General features: G+C 44.9%; 1 protein-coding gene across 1 annotated transcript in view; it reads right to left on the bottom strand.

Annotated features, from left to right (window-relative positions):
* LOC148505898 (extracellular calcium-sensing receptor-like) overlaps nt 1-15197 on the bottom strand; it is a 30442-nt gene extending 15245 nt beyond the window's left edge. The window contains exons 1-3 of the mRNA XM_088447610.1: nt 15136-15197; nt 12399-12690; nt 2828-3631 (exon numbers count right to left, since the gene is read on the bottom strand). Coding sequence (XP_088303736.1) covers nt 2828-3631; nt 12399-12690; nt 15136-15197 — 1158 coding nt within the window. The remainder of the gene's footprint in view (nt 1-2827; nt 3632-12398; nt 12691-15135) is intronic.
* Nucleotides 15198-15597: the final 400 nt, after the last annotated feature.

The raw sequence follows: 15597 nt of genomic DNA, 5'->3' as shown, positions 1-15597 counted from the left end.
AAAAAAGAATTTACACATGGTACATTTTCTTCTACCATTGCAAATACTGGATCTTGACCTCACTCTACTAAATTCTGCATCTCCAAAATTCTCCAAAATTCTCAATGTGGTACAACTTTAGTACAAACAGGCCAGGAAAAAAAATAGTAGGTGCATTTTAATTTTGTAGCATTGGTCCATTTAAAAAATTGAATTTTGTCAACATAACTTACATATAAATCTTTGAATGTATGACATGCTTTGGCGTTTAATAATTGTACTTTGAGATTTTTTCAGATCCATTTTTCTTTCACTTTTGATGGATGAGACAACTGTGACTAGAAGGACACAATCAACTGTAGTTAGGATAAAGTTTGGACAAGACCCTCCTCATAGATTCTTGTAATTTTTAAAATCATGGAGGCTAGGCACAATTAGTGTGGCCATTGTTTATGGACTCACAGGAACAACTGGAGACACTTCAGTTTGTAATGATTAAGTGTGGCTTCCCCAGATGTGCAGTATCTAACAGGTGTTTGCCAGGGTCTTCTGCAATCACATAGGTCATGGCCTTCTGGGTGAGCACCAGACATAAACAGCAAGTTAATATGTAAGAGATATTGGGCCTGATTCAGACCCACTCGCGAGCGGCTGTCCACTCGCAAGTGGGTCGATGTTATGCACTGAGCATGCGCACGATGGAGGGAGCTCCGTCGTGCGCATGCGCCAGACGCGACGAGCGAAGGAAAGTCCTTCGCTCGTTGTGTCCGATCAAAGGGGGCGTGCTGTCAATGTTGATTGACAGCACGCCCCCTTTGGTGGGCGTGCCGGGGGCGTGCCTCGCTGACGGGGGCGTTCCCATGGGAACGCCTCCCGTCAGAAGCCGGCCCACTGACATCACTAGTGATGTCAGTGGGAGTGATTTTGGCTCTGATAGAGCCAAAATCACTCCGGAGCTTGCGGTTGAAAACCTCAACCGCAGGCTCCGGCTCGCAATTTCGATGGTCGCGATGGTCTCGACCATCGCGGCCATCAAAAAGCACGCTCGTATAGCCTGTGGGTGGTGACCCACAGCTATACGAGCGTCCAGGAGGACGCTCCATGAAAATGGAGCCCGGCCCTCATTCAGAGCGTGCACTCTGCTCAGAGCGTACGCCTCTGAATGAGGGCCATTGTTAAGAGGTATGAGGCACTGAGGATTTCTGGAGCTCAGTAGTAATACTCTGTATCACAGAGAGAGAAGTAGTAACCAGTGAACTACATGATGAGAAGACAGGACCTCTAAGAGGTTTGAGGCACTAGGATGTTGACCTGAATGATGAAACACATTGTAGCCTTAAGGGGCATGAGAAGCACTGGACAGTGGAGGACAACCAGGAACTAAAGGACACTAGGTAACAAATGGAATCCCTGGTAGTCAGGAATCCAGGAAACAGAAGATAAGATGAAAATATGGCAGTTTAAATAGCCACCTGTTAGACAATAAGGCTGCTCATGTGTTATTCTGATCATCTGAGTGGAGTTCACCCCATAGTAAATATGGAGACCTGCCTGCCTGCCATCACCCTGATGGCCCTGAAAGCTAACTGATGTCCATGAAGGACAATCTGACACAAAGGGACTGGTAAGTGAGAGCCATTGTACAGTGTGTGACAGTACACCCTCATTTAAGGGTGGTCTCTGGACATCCAAAGAACGGTTCTTTGGGAAAGGGATTTTTTTTTAGAGGACTAGGGAATGTACATCGGAAGTATCAATTCAAGCTGTTTCATGTGAACAGCATCCATTCCAAACAATCAAAAATTCTAATTAACCTCATGAGATTTGAGAATCAAGAATTTGTTTGACTTTAAATTCTTCCCCCAGTTGGGTCTTGATTTGGGCTGGAGTCTCGGTCATAATAGAGAAGCAATTGATAATCATTGGTTTGGGTAATGATACTGTAATACTGTAAGAGATAGAGTGAACTGAAGCTTATAAATCACTGGATAAATTACACGAAGGAACTTAAAGGTCCCACATATCTGGGAGCAAACTTCAAAGTGGGACTCATTTTGGGTGATTAGTCACAATTTGTTTCCTACTTTTAAATTGGGTATAGCCCGATGCTTCTTATCTACAAAATACTTGTTCTGGTCTGAAGACTTCCTGAGATTCCTTTTCACCTCAGCCCAAAGTCTTGACTCATGAACATGTGATGGAGGCAGGAATGAGAATGAAGGGAGGGTGCATGCCATAGACATTGATTTCAGAGTTGGTGATATCCCAGACCCTCTAAGTGTGACCCAGGTTCTGGTGAATGACAGTCATACAGTATGTCACTGTAGCTGTGAATCAACCTGTAATACTGCAATAATGTAGCGGTGACTCACATAAAAAATACAAATATTAATAAACTATCTATATTACAATATTTAACTTTGTTCATATGAGAGGTCCAGTGAATGTAACAGTCACAAGCAAGCTGTGAATTTCTATGGGCTAAATGTCAGAAGGTAACAAGGCATGCTGCAACTTTTAGTTCCACAACAGATTGAAAATCACGTAGTGTTCATTTGCTATAGGGGCCATCAACAGTATATTTAGCACCATCACGGGTGCACTGTAAGGTATTCAACTACATTAATGTACCATGATAAAATAAATAATGTTATTATATGGTATCCTCTGCCACTACATACATTACTTCTTGGTGAACAAATGCAGCATTTTTGAGTATCTACTTTGCAATATATGCAAAGTGATATTAAAAGTTCTACATGCTGGTAACATGATAGATTGTAAGCTACTTGTGTCATGGTTACATTATACAATTTGTATTGCATAGATTGATTTGAAAATTTCTCACCTGCCATGGATTGAAATACCACATAGGAGAAAATGGACCTTTCGCTTTGCTGTAGTCTCTGAGATCCTTCAAGACGTTGGCTACCACATAAACAGCAGTGTAGATATTATAGGAAACCCTTAAATTGGAGACATCATTGTAACTGTTCCGGATCCTGTCTAGACTTTCTTCTCCTGTACACAATTTGTCATGGATCACCAAGCTTTTCTCATTTGGAAATTTACAATTGAAAGCTTCCTTCCAAAATGACTTCACCAAATTTCCGCCTAGAGTCATGTTAGGGTGGATCTTATTCAGAAATTCTCCAAATCCAGGAATCAGCCCACTGTAAAAAGCTAAACCAACTGTCCCAATCAGCAGATGAGAGAAGTGATCCACATATTGTAGAGTAGTTGTAGACCACCCTTCACTAGCCACAAATGAGATGCCCTTAATGTTTTGTTTCATCATTTCATCCAAGATTGGGAGCAAATCGAGACCTGTGGAGAAGACGACCACAGTTCTAACTGTTGACTCCTTAATGACTTTAACTATGTGTGGAGCATTACGATCTTGTTTGCTAGTTAAAATATTCTCCATGAAGGCTACACATACTCCAGCTTTGATGATCTCTTGTCTGACTACCTGAATTCCCTGCTGTCCATAATCATTGTCCACAGCCAGTAGTCCAACCCAGGACCAACGAAAGTGCAACACCAGCTTTGCAAGTCCTACGGACTGGAATGCATCACTAGGGACAGTCCTGAAGAAGGAAGGAAATTGTATCTTGTCACTCAGGTAGGAGCTTGTGGAATAATGGCTGACCTGTTGAAAAAAAAATAATACACAATGATACAGCCAGAGGACTTGTTGGCAGTTAAGGTAGGAAGAGGACACCTGCCTACTCAGTGGCTTCAAACTGATGCTCTAAATCTTTTTAGAATGGTGTTAACAGAACCAATGACTGTACTGGGTCAGCCATCCAAAATTAACGTCCATGGCTGTCTAGCTGCAAGTTTTTTGATTTTGCCAATTTCACCTTCTATTTTTTTTAAAACCTAAACAGAAATAGCTGATTCAACCTGCACACTCTTTTACTTTTTATGCAATTATAGGGTTTGATTCAGAGTCGCATGCTGCTGCGACCCCTTTAGCGTATTTTGTTGTAGTTGAGTCTGCAACTTTATGCTAATGCTAGTATCAGCCCTTCCCCTGGTGTTCAAGTATCTGAGGCCCTCATTCAGAGTCGATCGCAAGAAGCGATCGCTCACTCTGAATGAGGGCGGGCACTTCTTGTTTTGAAGTGCTGCCTCCAGGTCGCAAGCTAAGCTGTGGGTTACCACCCACAGCTTAGCTTGCGATCAGGTTGATGGTCGTGATGGTCATCACCATCGCGACCATCGGGCTTATGACCAGACCCTAAGGTTGGGTCTGGGCTCTCGTAAGCCCCAGAGAACTTCCTGCTCTGTTTGAGCAGGAAGTTCCCCACTGTCACTCAACATCGACAGCTCACTCCATCTGCTACGAGACCCCTAGCGATGGAGCACCCGTTGCTAGGCGGGTCTCGCGCATGCGCAAGACGGAGCCGACTCCGTCGTGCGCATGCTCTGTGGGGACCATCGACCTGGTTGCGTGCACATCGGCGCTTGCAACCAGGTCTGAATGAGAACCTGAATGTGCAAGGACTGGGACCCCCCCTTTGAGTATCTTTAGACTCTGTAATACTGCTTTGTTCATCTTTAGATGCCATCATCTGTTGCACCATCAAAACTTACACCAGCTGCAATCATAAATTATGTGGACAAACAGAAACACAACCATGTCAACCACCACATAACTGACCCTACAGTATGTAAAACAGATAAGCACAATTTATTTAATTTCATCATTTTTGTAACGGAATTTCTCAAAAAGAAACATTTGGTCTAACGGTGCCCACAAAAAAATATGCTGATACTCTAGTTCGCCGTGGTTCAAGAATGTTTGGGAATCACAGCCTTAAAGTGTAATTTTTTAATAACATTTCAGTGTGGACCAGTAGTGAAATATATACAACACACAATTAATGTAGGGGTTAGCATTACTGCCTCACAGCACTGAGGTCTTGGGTTCAATTCCCACCAAGGATCTAACTATGTGGTGTTAGTATATTCTCCTTGTGCTTGTGTGGGTTTCCTCAGGGTACCCACAAATATACTGGTAGGTTACTTGGTTTCTGACCAAAAAAATCATAGTGTGTGTGTTTGTACTGTGCATCTTTGCAGGAGCATGGACTGATGTGAATGAACAAATATTCTTTGTAAAGCGCTGCGGAATATATGTGCGCTGTATAAATAGCTGGAAATAAATACATAATAATAAATAGATATATCTGCTGGGCCTGACAATTCCTAATTAATCTTAATACTATAAAGTCATCAGGAACAACCACATGAAGTTAAGTATCTCAGTGTTCAAATGATACCTCCCAGCATCAAGACACAAAATCACCCTGCTCCTGTTCCAACGAATTCCAGTCCAATCCACCCAATTCTAACCCCTACTCCCCCTGAAATGTAATCTTTTGGGTGACACTCTGCCCCTTTCAAGGTCTAAACATTGGGACTGCCCAGCCAAAATTAAGACTGTTGGGACATATCCATCAAAGCCCCTTACATGACTTGCTAATATAAAAGCTTTAAAGTTGGAATGGGATTGAAATGCAGCCGGTTCAAATCCTGACAACCGATGCCTGACAAGATCAAGATCCTGACAGGGGCAGGTAAGTACCCTAACATCCCCTGTGCCTAACTTTAACCTCCTCCCTTAGTGCATAACCCTAACCTACCCCCAGGGGTGCCTAACACAACCCCTTACCGCTCCCTAAACCTAACCCTTCCAGTGGGTGCCTAACACTAACCTCTAGCTGGGGATGACTAACTCTAACCCTCCCCACTAGGGGTGTCTAACCCTAATCTCCCCCCCCAAAACCTAACGCTAACCCCGCTAGACTCCCTAATCCTAACCCTGCCCCCCCTGTGGCTAACACTAAGGACGCCCTGGACTTACATTCGTTCGGGATGGTGTCCTCAGCGTTCCGGCATCGGGATTCTGATAGGCATCAGTATTTAGACACCTACTGTATCATTAGAGATGTGCGCCGACCCTCGGATTTTGGTTTTGGATCTGGATCCCCCCTGGTTTTGGATCTGGATTGGTTTTGCCAAAATCTCATCTCCGTGTTTTGTTTTCGTGTTTTGGTTTTGGATCTGGATTTTTTTCTTAAAAAATCATAAAAACAGCTAAAAGCACATAAAATGGGCCTGTTTTTGTTCCTACAGTATAATTAACCTTAATAACATTTACTTCCAGTAATTTCCAATCATTTTTGACCACCTCACAACGTTATTTGCTTAATCTAGCTGGCTGACTAAGATAAGTGACACAGTGGGCGGCACTAACATGTGGCAGTTCAGTTTCTAATTTCCAACACGGATACAGTGTGTTATACAGTTTGAGTTGGATACACCGATAGTGCACTTACTGTGACAGCAGTGTCGGCAGAGCGGGGTTGCTGATGGTGTCCTCAGTACATGGCAGTGCTGCAGGGCTGGCAGTGTCCTCAGTGAAGGGTACCGGTGATGTCGGCAGTGTGGGGGTGCCAGCGGTGTCTTTAGTGCAGGTTTGCTGGCTGTGTCGACAGTGCGGGGGTGCCAGCAGTGTCTTTAGTGCAGGTTTGCTGGCTGTGTCGGCAGTGCGGGGGTTGCTGGCGGCAGGGGCTGGCTGGCAACTTTTAGCCTGGGGGGCAAATGCATGCAGGCAGCCCTGGCAGAGGAGTAGCATGTAGCCAGGGTGCCCGAAGAACATGTGTGCTACGGCGGCGCCCCCCCTCAAGTGTTTCAGGGAGGAGGCGGGTCCATATGGGATTAATGTAAGGTAAAAATAAAGATTAGGAGCAGCTCCCTGTCGTAGTGCCCATATGCAGTGCCCCCGTGTGCCACAGGAGAGAACACCCTTATGCAGGCCTCCAGTAGTGCCCCCAGTAGTGATCCCCCCTATGCAGTGCCCCTTGTGCCCCCAGTAGTTAGCCCCTTATATAGTGCCCCCAGTAGCGGTCCCCCCTGTACAGTGCCCCTTGTGCCCCCAGTAGTAAGCCCCTTATATAGTTCCCCCAATAGTGGTACACCCTATGCAGTGCCCCCAGTAGCAGTCCACCCCCCATGCAGTGCCCCCAATAGTGGTAACCCTTATGCAATGCCCCTTAAATAGTGGCCCCAGTTGTTGTCTCCCCCCTATGCAGTACCCCCAGTATTGCCCTTTATATAGAGCCCCCAGCAGTGGTCCATCGATGCAGTGCCCCAAGTGGTAGTCCCCTCCCCTTATGTAGTGCCCCTAGTAGTAGTCCCCTCCCCCTATGCAGTGCCCCTAGTAGTAGTCCCCTCCCCTTGGTAGTGCCCCTAGTAGTAGTCCCCCCCTTGTAGTGCCCCCAGTAGTAGTAGTACCCCCTTGTAGTGCCCCCAGTAGTAGCCCCCCTTGTAGTGCCCCCAGTAGTTGTAGTCCCCCCCCTTGTAGTGCCCCCAGTAGTAGTAGTCCCCCCTTGTAGTGCCCCCAGTAGTAGTAGTCCCCCCCCTGGTAGTGCCCCCAGTAGTAGTAGTCCCCCCTTGTAGTGCCCCCAGTAGTAGTAGTCCCCCCCTTGTAGTGCCCCCAGTAGTAGTAGTCCCCCCCTTGTAGTGCCCCCAGTAGTAGTAGTCCCCCCCTTGTAGTGCCCCCAGTAGTAGTAGTCCCCCCCTTGTAGTGCCTCCAGTAGTAGTAGTCCCCCCCTTGTAGTGCACCCAGTAGTAATCCACCCCCTGGTAGTGCCCCCAGTAGTAATCCCCCCCTGGTAATGCCCCCATAGTAAGCTCCCCCTGGTAGTGCCCCCAGTAGTAATCCCCCCCTGGTAGTGCCCCATAGTAATCCACCCCCTGGTAGTGCCCCCATAGTAATCCCCCCCTGGTAGTGCCCCCATAGTAATCCCCCCCCTTGGTAGTGCCCCCCCCCCAGTAGAGAGAGACTTAATAAAAAAAACAAAACACTTACCTGAAACTCCCGCTCCTGGTCCCGACACTTCTACCAGCTCCTCCGGCCACTTTGCATTATGGGAGAGACGTCGTCATGACGACGTCTCTCCCATTACCCACTGTGGGAGCCGGAAGATGGCTCCCGCAGTGGGAGCAGCAGCAGCCGCTGAGAGTCTGACAGACTCTCAGCGGCTGCTGATTACAGCAAACACACAGCTGCCGGCTCCGGTGGCTGTGTGTTTGTGCTGTGTAGCGCTGACCGAACTCCGTCCGGTCAGTGCTACACACGTGGTGCAGTCTGTGTCACAGTGACACATGGCACCCTGCCCCCCGGCCCAGCCCGCCACTGGCTGGCGGTGTCCTCAGTACATGGAATGGCAGTGCTGTGGTGCTAGCAGTGTCCTCAGTGAAGGGTACCAGTGATGTCGGCAGTGTGGGGGTGCCAGCGGTGTCTTTAGTGCAGGTTTGCTGGCTGTGTCGACAGTGCGGGGGTGCCAGCGGTGTCTTTAGTGCAGGTTTGCTGGCTGTGTCGGCAGTGTGGGGGTTGCTGGCGGTGTCCTCAGTACATGGAATAGCAGTGCTGTGGTGCTGGCAGTGTCCTCAGTGAAGGGTACCGGTGGTGTTGGCAGTGTGGGGGTGCCAGCGGTATCTTTAGTGCAGGTTTGTTGACTGTGTCGGCAGTGCTGGTGTGTTCTCAATGCAGGGTGGGGATGTGGGGATGCCAGCGGTGTCCTCAGTGCAAGTTTGCTGACTGTGTCGACAGTGCAGCGGTGTTCTCAATGCAGGGTGCCGGCAGTGTCGGCAGAGCGGGGGTGCCAGTGGTGTCCTTAGTGCATATGTGCTGACAATGTCGGCAGTGTAGGGGTGCTGGTGGTGTCCTCAGTGTGGGAGTGTTGGCAGTGTCGGCAGTGTGGGGGTCGCTGACGGTGTCCTCAGTACGTGGGGCAGCAGTGCAGTGCGCCATCTTCTTTTTCTCTCTCTGTGTGCATTTTCAATGGGCTTAACGCTGATTGGCTGAGAGCCATGACAGATTGCTCTCTCAGCCAATCAGCATTAAGCCCGCTCAAAACAAAACCACGTGACTCGACAGCGGGGTTGCGAGATTTTGCCTCGGGTGAGGGATCCGGGGCAGGCCAGGGAGATCCGAGGTTCCCTCGGATCGCCCCTGATTCCCAAAATTCGGGTGGGTTCGGATCTCTGAGATCTGAACCCGCTCATCTCTGCTGTATGTATCATAAATCCCTATCCGGCACTCCGGATTGTGAGACGCTGGTCATATGACTACATCCTTTAATGTCTCTGCAGGGTTTTCAAGTAAGGACAACGAAGATGCATAGCGATCCCCAATTTCTCCTCAAATTACTTTTATATTGTAGGTGCGAGCAAACTAAGCCTGCGATGCCTTGGAAGTGTGGCCCTTAGTCTATTGCTCTGCCTACCCTGCGCTCACCTAGAGTTATTGTTATTTGTGGGTTTACTTTTCATTATATATGTTATCTTCTCATGCTTCTGATCATGATGGTTATTTTATACTGTACATTCACGATCACCCTTTATTGCACATAGTAATTAGAGATGTGCGGCTGTTTCTCCAGAAATCCTAATCCACCCGAAATTCATGTATCTGGACAGAGTAGTGGTTCTGATATTTCCACAGTTCAGAATTCAAATTTTAAATCCAAATTTCTTGTTTTGCAAAAATTACATGATTATAGCTGATTTTAAAATCATTTTATTAATTAAAAGAAAACCCACATCCAAAATCAACACCAAAAAATGAAGATGAAAAATCAAAACTGAAACACTAACAGCGCAAATCACTAATAATAATGTCATATATTTATTGTCCTTTTAACAATGCAAACTACGTCAGTAGAAATACTTTAAAAAATAATACATGTGTTAGGTGATTATATTACATCTCATATTATTTTCCAGCAAGATAATGTATTTATAAATGAATTATTAAGAATGTGTGCTGACCACCATGTTTTGGTTTTGGTTTTGGAATTGTATCTCCTTCGAAGTTTTGGATCTGGATTTGGTTTTGCAAAACCACCCTCAAGTATTTTGGTTTTGGTTTTGGATCTGGATTTAAAAAAAAAAAAAATAGATAAAAAGTTTTAAAAACAGCTAAAATCATGTCATTTATGCAATACAAAACCCGATATTCAGATTTAAAATCCGAATTCCGTACCGTGAAAAGATCAGAACCGCGACCTGGATTTACCCGAATCTTCTCAGGAGATCAGAACCTTGACTCAGTTTTACCCGGATTCACAAAATTCGGGTGGATTTGGATTTCTGGGGAGCCGAACCGCACATCTCTACTAAATATACAAGACAAGATGCATGGAATGATCTTGCAGTAATTACCAGAAAAGTAACCTGATCTGTAACATAATCTTCCTGACCTACTGTATATATGGGCTATCTTGTTACACAGTAAACCTGAATCATGGGGGTCGCTTAGTTAAGCTTGAGCCCTCTTTATTTTCAAACTTAAATATCATGTTCATAACATCAGTTTTTATAAAGCATAATATCTCGGTCCACACTCTGGTGTATTGTTGTGTAGTGAAAACCATTCTAAATGCTAATTTTATAAAATAATTTTTTTTCAATTAAAACAATTATTTTTAATTATACTGTTAAGCTTTCCACACATCTAAAGATTATCTGTCCAACCAGCCAACTAGTTGATTGGTTGGAATGAAAATCTGAAAGCAAATGACAATCAGCAATTTGCTCCCAAATGCTGGAAAATGGACAAAAACTGTTGTTGGAACAAATTGTTTAGATCAAACATTTAACAAACTTCTCTGACGTCATTTTCCTCTGTTTTCTGGCATTTAGGAGCAAATTGCTGATCATCAGTTACTCCCATACATTACCAGATTTTCACTCCAACCAATCAACTAGTTGGCCGGTTGGACAGATAATCTTTAGATTTGTGGCCAGCTTAACAGTATGTTAGAGCAATATCATTTACAAGCCTTCGTGTCCCATGACCAGTGGGGTGAGTGTATATAGATGTGGGTATCAAGTGCAATCAATATTTCTGGTAAAAAGAAAGTGGTAAAAGCTAAAATACAAAATAGTAAAATTCTATAAAACAAGAACAAAAATTTACATCTAAAATTTCCATTGTTTTACCAAAGCACATGATACAAAATGCCTAAATATACAAACGCTCATAATATTTATAGTTCTCTTTCACCTCAATGCCTTTATCTCTTTTATGAATGATCTCTGCACAAGGTTTATGCTAGTTTAGAGCTCTTAGGGGCTGATTCAGCAGTGATCGCAGATTCCTGATTATTGGGAATCTGTGCATGTGCAGGACCCATTCTGCAAGGGTGCAGAATGAGCCCTGGACAGTCGAACACAGCCCCTTCTGTGCTTCTGCCTGATTGACAGGCAGAGGCATTTAAGGAGCAGCGTGGGGCCGGCGGTGGCCGGCGTTCATGGAAATGGGGGCATGTCCGCCCCATTTTCCGGGAGTGGCAAGGCCAAGGACTAGTGTCCTGGCCTCGCAAGCTGGCCAGTATAAGTAAGCTGACGCTCACTCAGCTGGCTGGTGCCCTGGCACCATCCAACATCGTGACCATCAGCCAACGATGGTCACGATGCTGATCCCAGCTGTGACCTCGCAGTGCTGGGACCACAAATGCAGCAGGGGGTGTCATACACTTTCTGCTGCCTTCGCATAATAGCAAGGACATAATTGCAAAGTTGCCTGCATGCTGATTTGTAATTGCGATCCTTTCTGAATCACCCCCTTAGTGCAGTATTGTTTTTAACCATTCACCAACTTCAGCACCTGGACAGCGGCTGTTAGTCAGTGAGAGGCGTATTTTCTGGATTGTCCAACTCATTTCTGCATTAGGCTGAAACAATGCTACACTTAGGGGCATATTCAATTAGCCGCGGGGTTTACCATGCGACCAATTGCCAGCCAAAATCCCCGTGGCGCGGTGAAAAGCTATTCAATAAAATAGCCTTTTTCCCGTGCCGAAAAATCGTGAATCATGCGCGGAAACACACTGATTCCACGTAAACTGTGGAATCAATGGGTTTTTTCCCCGAGCGCAAGCACGATTTGGTGGTTTTTACGCAGATTTTACCTCTCACCTACATGAGCTGCGAGGTAAAGTCCAACTGCGGGGACTCACGTGCGGGGCCTTGGGGACTCGGGCGTGGGGTATCCCCACTAATTGAATAGGTCCGGCGTGGCAATTAGCAGTGGGGTAAACCCCACGGCTAATTGAATATGCCCCTATGAGTTATTTGATTAACTATTGCTATGTTGATATTATAACTAGGGGAAATTTTTGTCAAAAAGCTTTGTGTCAAAAAGGACACATCAACTGTGTATAAATGCATGCATTGGACTTTATTGTATCATGTAATCAATAACATATCTAAGTGTTGTAATTTAAATATGATTGTTGTATTATTAAGTAATATAATCTTGTAAAATAGTTTTATCTGGCAGGCTATGCTGTGACTTGTAGTGCTACAGAAGATGGGTAGGGTGCCTACGATTCTACCTGAGGGTGTCGGTAGAGTCCCAGAATATTGGCAACTGATTTAGAGTGCGTGGAAGAGGCAGAGCCAATAAAGGCGCTGAGCGGAACAGTCCGAAGACACCGATAGTTGGGGATGGCCGTACCATGTCCTGATAACACTTGTAGAGTCGCTGCTGTGTTCATAGGTATCACCCCACAAGAGTCATACCACTGAGCTCCCAGGGTTACATTAGGCAATAACCTCCCATCTTTGTTGATCTCCTCTACAGCAAATAAGAAAGCTTGAAGTTGTTGGAAATAGCCAAAGTGAAACCTTGAGAAGAGATGAATGGTTTAGTCAATAATAACATACATAATATTTCCGGGATCTTCTATCTGTGGATTAGAGTGATCACTGTATTACTGTACTTCTTTTAAATTAAATGGATTAGATAAAGGAAGGAAAGGGGTGGCCAGGAAACTGCTGTATGCATTCAGTTCAGCAAACTTTGTATATTTTTTATTTTATTTTTAGAATTACTGTAGTGATGTTAAGACAGGTGCAGATTTATTGTAGTTCAACTTCTATAGCAGGTAAGGATTTGTTCAGATAGGATAACAAATTCACAGTCATAAAGAGTCATATAAGTGCTGTAGAAAATGCAGATGTGCAGTATAATCCTCTTCAGACTACACAGGTGCTTTCCACAATTCTCCTTATTGGAAGTTACCTCCAAGCAAACCCTTTGTGTGACCTTTGGCAGCCTCTGATAAGAATGTAGGCAAGTATAAAAACATTGCTTCAATGTTCATCCTGCTTTCACTTTTGGTCCAAATCCCAAATTCTTATTTTAACTTTTCCCTGTACTTTTTATGTATTTATCTTTTAAACTTGGGTGTATTGGAGCTTCAGTTACCTCCCCTCCCCCCCTTTTAGACTTTAAGCTCTTATGAGTAGGGACTTCTTCCCTGATATGCTTTTCCTTACCTTGCTTCCACCTCCATACCCTCACCAATGCCTACAGTGGCACCTAATCTTTGAGCTCTGCCGGCCTGCTGCTTATTTGAGTATAATGACCGCAATATGCTGTATTGTATCTCACTTTTGTGCCCGTATTTTGTTCATAGTGTTTCTGTTTTTGTACTGTGTAAGGTTCTGCAGACCCCTTGTGGAGCCATATAAATAAAGAATAATAATAATAATAATAATAATAATAATAATAATAATAATAATATGAAAAATGTCCTGAGGGTAAGTGAATGTCTGGATGTCTTCAAGTCACATTTTTACATTGCAATTTTTTATCACATTAAAAGGCATGTAGAAAAATAACAGTATCTCCCCATACAGATGCGCTTAGTACATTGTTGCTGATTGCGCCACAAATGTGTGCACGCATCGCACAATGCGATTCCCAGCACCTGAATACACTACAGGTGCAGGTGCGATCGCAGTGCACGTCTCCACTCGTGGGTGCGTTTCTTGCACCATGCGTGTGTGATTTTCCACGCCAGAGGCAAGGATGTAGCTGGGTATATTTGTAGGTACTCATGCAGCTCATTTAAATATGTAATCCTATAACAGAGAACCTTTATCATGCATTTTAAATTTTTAACAGGTGCAGCTAACCCACATTAAGCACCCAAATTCCCCTAGATACTGAAATTGGAAGGAGCATGTTTGTTCCCTGGCAGTGACTGCCACCTTAAGTCTTTATATGGTACCAGCAATGGGCAGATGAGGATGGTATGATGCTTATGTGAGGAAGTTTGATGAGCATGTGAGGAGGTCTGGAGGACATGCAGAAAATCTGATGTGCATGTTGGAGGTCTGATTGACATCTGGTAAGATCTAATGGGCATGTGGATCAGTCTGATGGGCATGTGGGAGGACTGATGGGCTTGTGGGTGGGTCTGATGGGCAAGTAGGTAGGTTTTTTGGTCACTTGGGAGGTTTGATGAACATGTAGATATGATGGAAATGCAAGGGGGTATGATGGGTATGTGAGAAATGGAATGGTCTGATGGGATTGTGAGTGGCTCTGATGTGGATGTGTGGAGATCTAAGTGCATGAGGGGATGTTTACTAGGAATGTGGGATCTAGAGGGCATGTGGGTGGTCTGGTGGGCATGTAGGAGGTCTGATGGGCATGTAGTAGGTCTTATTGGCATGTGGGAAGTCTGATCAACATGCAGGTGGGACTTATGGCATGTTGTAGATCTGATGAACATGGGGTGGGCCTCATGGGCATATTGGAGGGCTGATGGGCATGTGGGAGATCTGATGGACATGCAGGTGGGTCTCATGAGCATATGGGAGGTCTGATGGGCATGTGAGAGATCTGATGGGCAGTTGAGAGGTTCGATGAGCATATGGATAGCCTAATGGCATGTAGGTAGGTCTTATGGACATGTGGGATGTTTGATAGGCATGTCGGAGTCCTGATGGGCATGTGGGTAAGTTTGATAGGGATGTGAGAGGTGTGGTGGGCATGTATCTAAGTCTGATGGGCATGTGCCAGATTTGATATACATGTGGGTGGGACTGATAGGCATGTTGCTAGGATGGATAGGCTTGTGGAAAATTCAACGGGCAGATAAACGGGTCAGGAGGGCACTGCTCTTTGCAGCATCTATATATATTGTTTTGAGCTTAGTCTCTACCTGGTTGGACACCTCTGCTTTTAACTATCTACTTATCCCTTAAAATTTATGAACTTCACATCTACATTTTTTTTTTCTTGTTAATGATTATTTTAATTACTGAGGCACCACTTACATTGTACAGGTGGTGGCTGGGGGTCTTTCAGCAAAAGAAGGATACTGGTAAACATCCGTCATGCGAACTGGTAACACAGTCCCTAGTATTACATCTCCAGGGAGTAAAATTCCCTCTAGCTCACAAGACTCCAGATGACATGGGGGGTCTTTATTATAGGAAAAGGGAATGAATACAGTTAGGAGCAAGATCCAGACTGTGCAGTATAAATGGGCCATCATTTAGAAATACCTGCAAAGACAACACAACCTTGTTATGTATTATACAATGGCTTGCTAACCTTAGTTTTGCATTAACCCAGCATATTTACTGTTTCCTTGTAGTTTTCCCCAACTTTCCTTGCAGATGTATTATAATGAATGAGCTTAGCGTTATATATACAGTAAAACCCATATGCTGCAGCAGACTATATAGGGAAATAGAGCAAAAATTATCGCTAAGGGCGTGATTCTGAGCTGGACG

The sequence above is a fragment of the Taudactylus pleione genome, unplaced genomic scaffold (assembly GCF_031769625.1).
Source record: "Taudactylus pleione unplaced genomic scaffold, aTauple2 ptg000435l, whole genome shotgun sequence".
NCBI lineage: Eukaryota > Metazoa > Chordata > Amphibia > Anura > Myobatrachidae > Taudactylus > Taudactylus pleione.
Note: the sequence above shows the minus strand (reverse complement) of the source record. Positions and strands in the feature narration are given on the sequence as shown.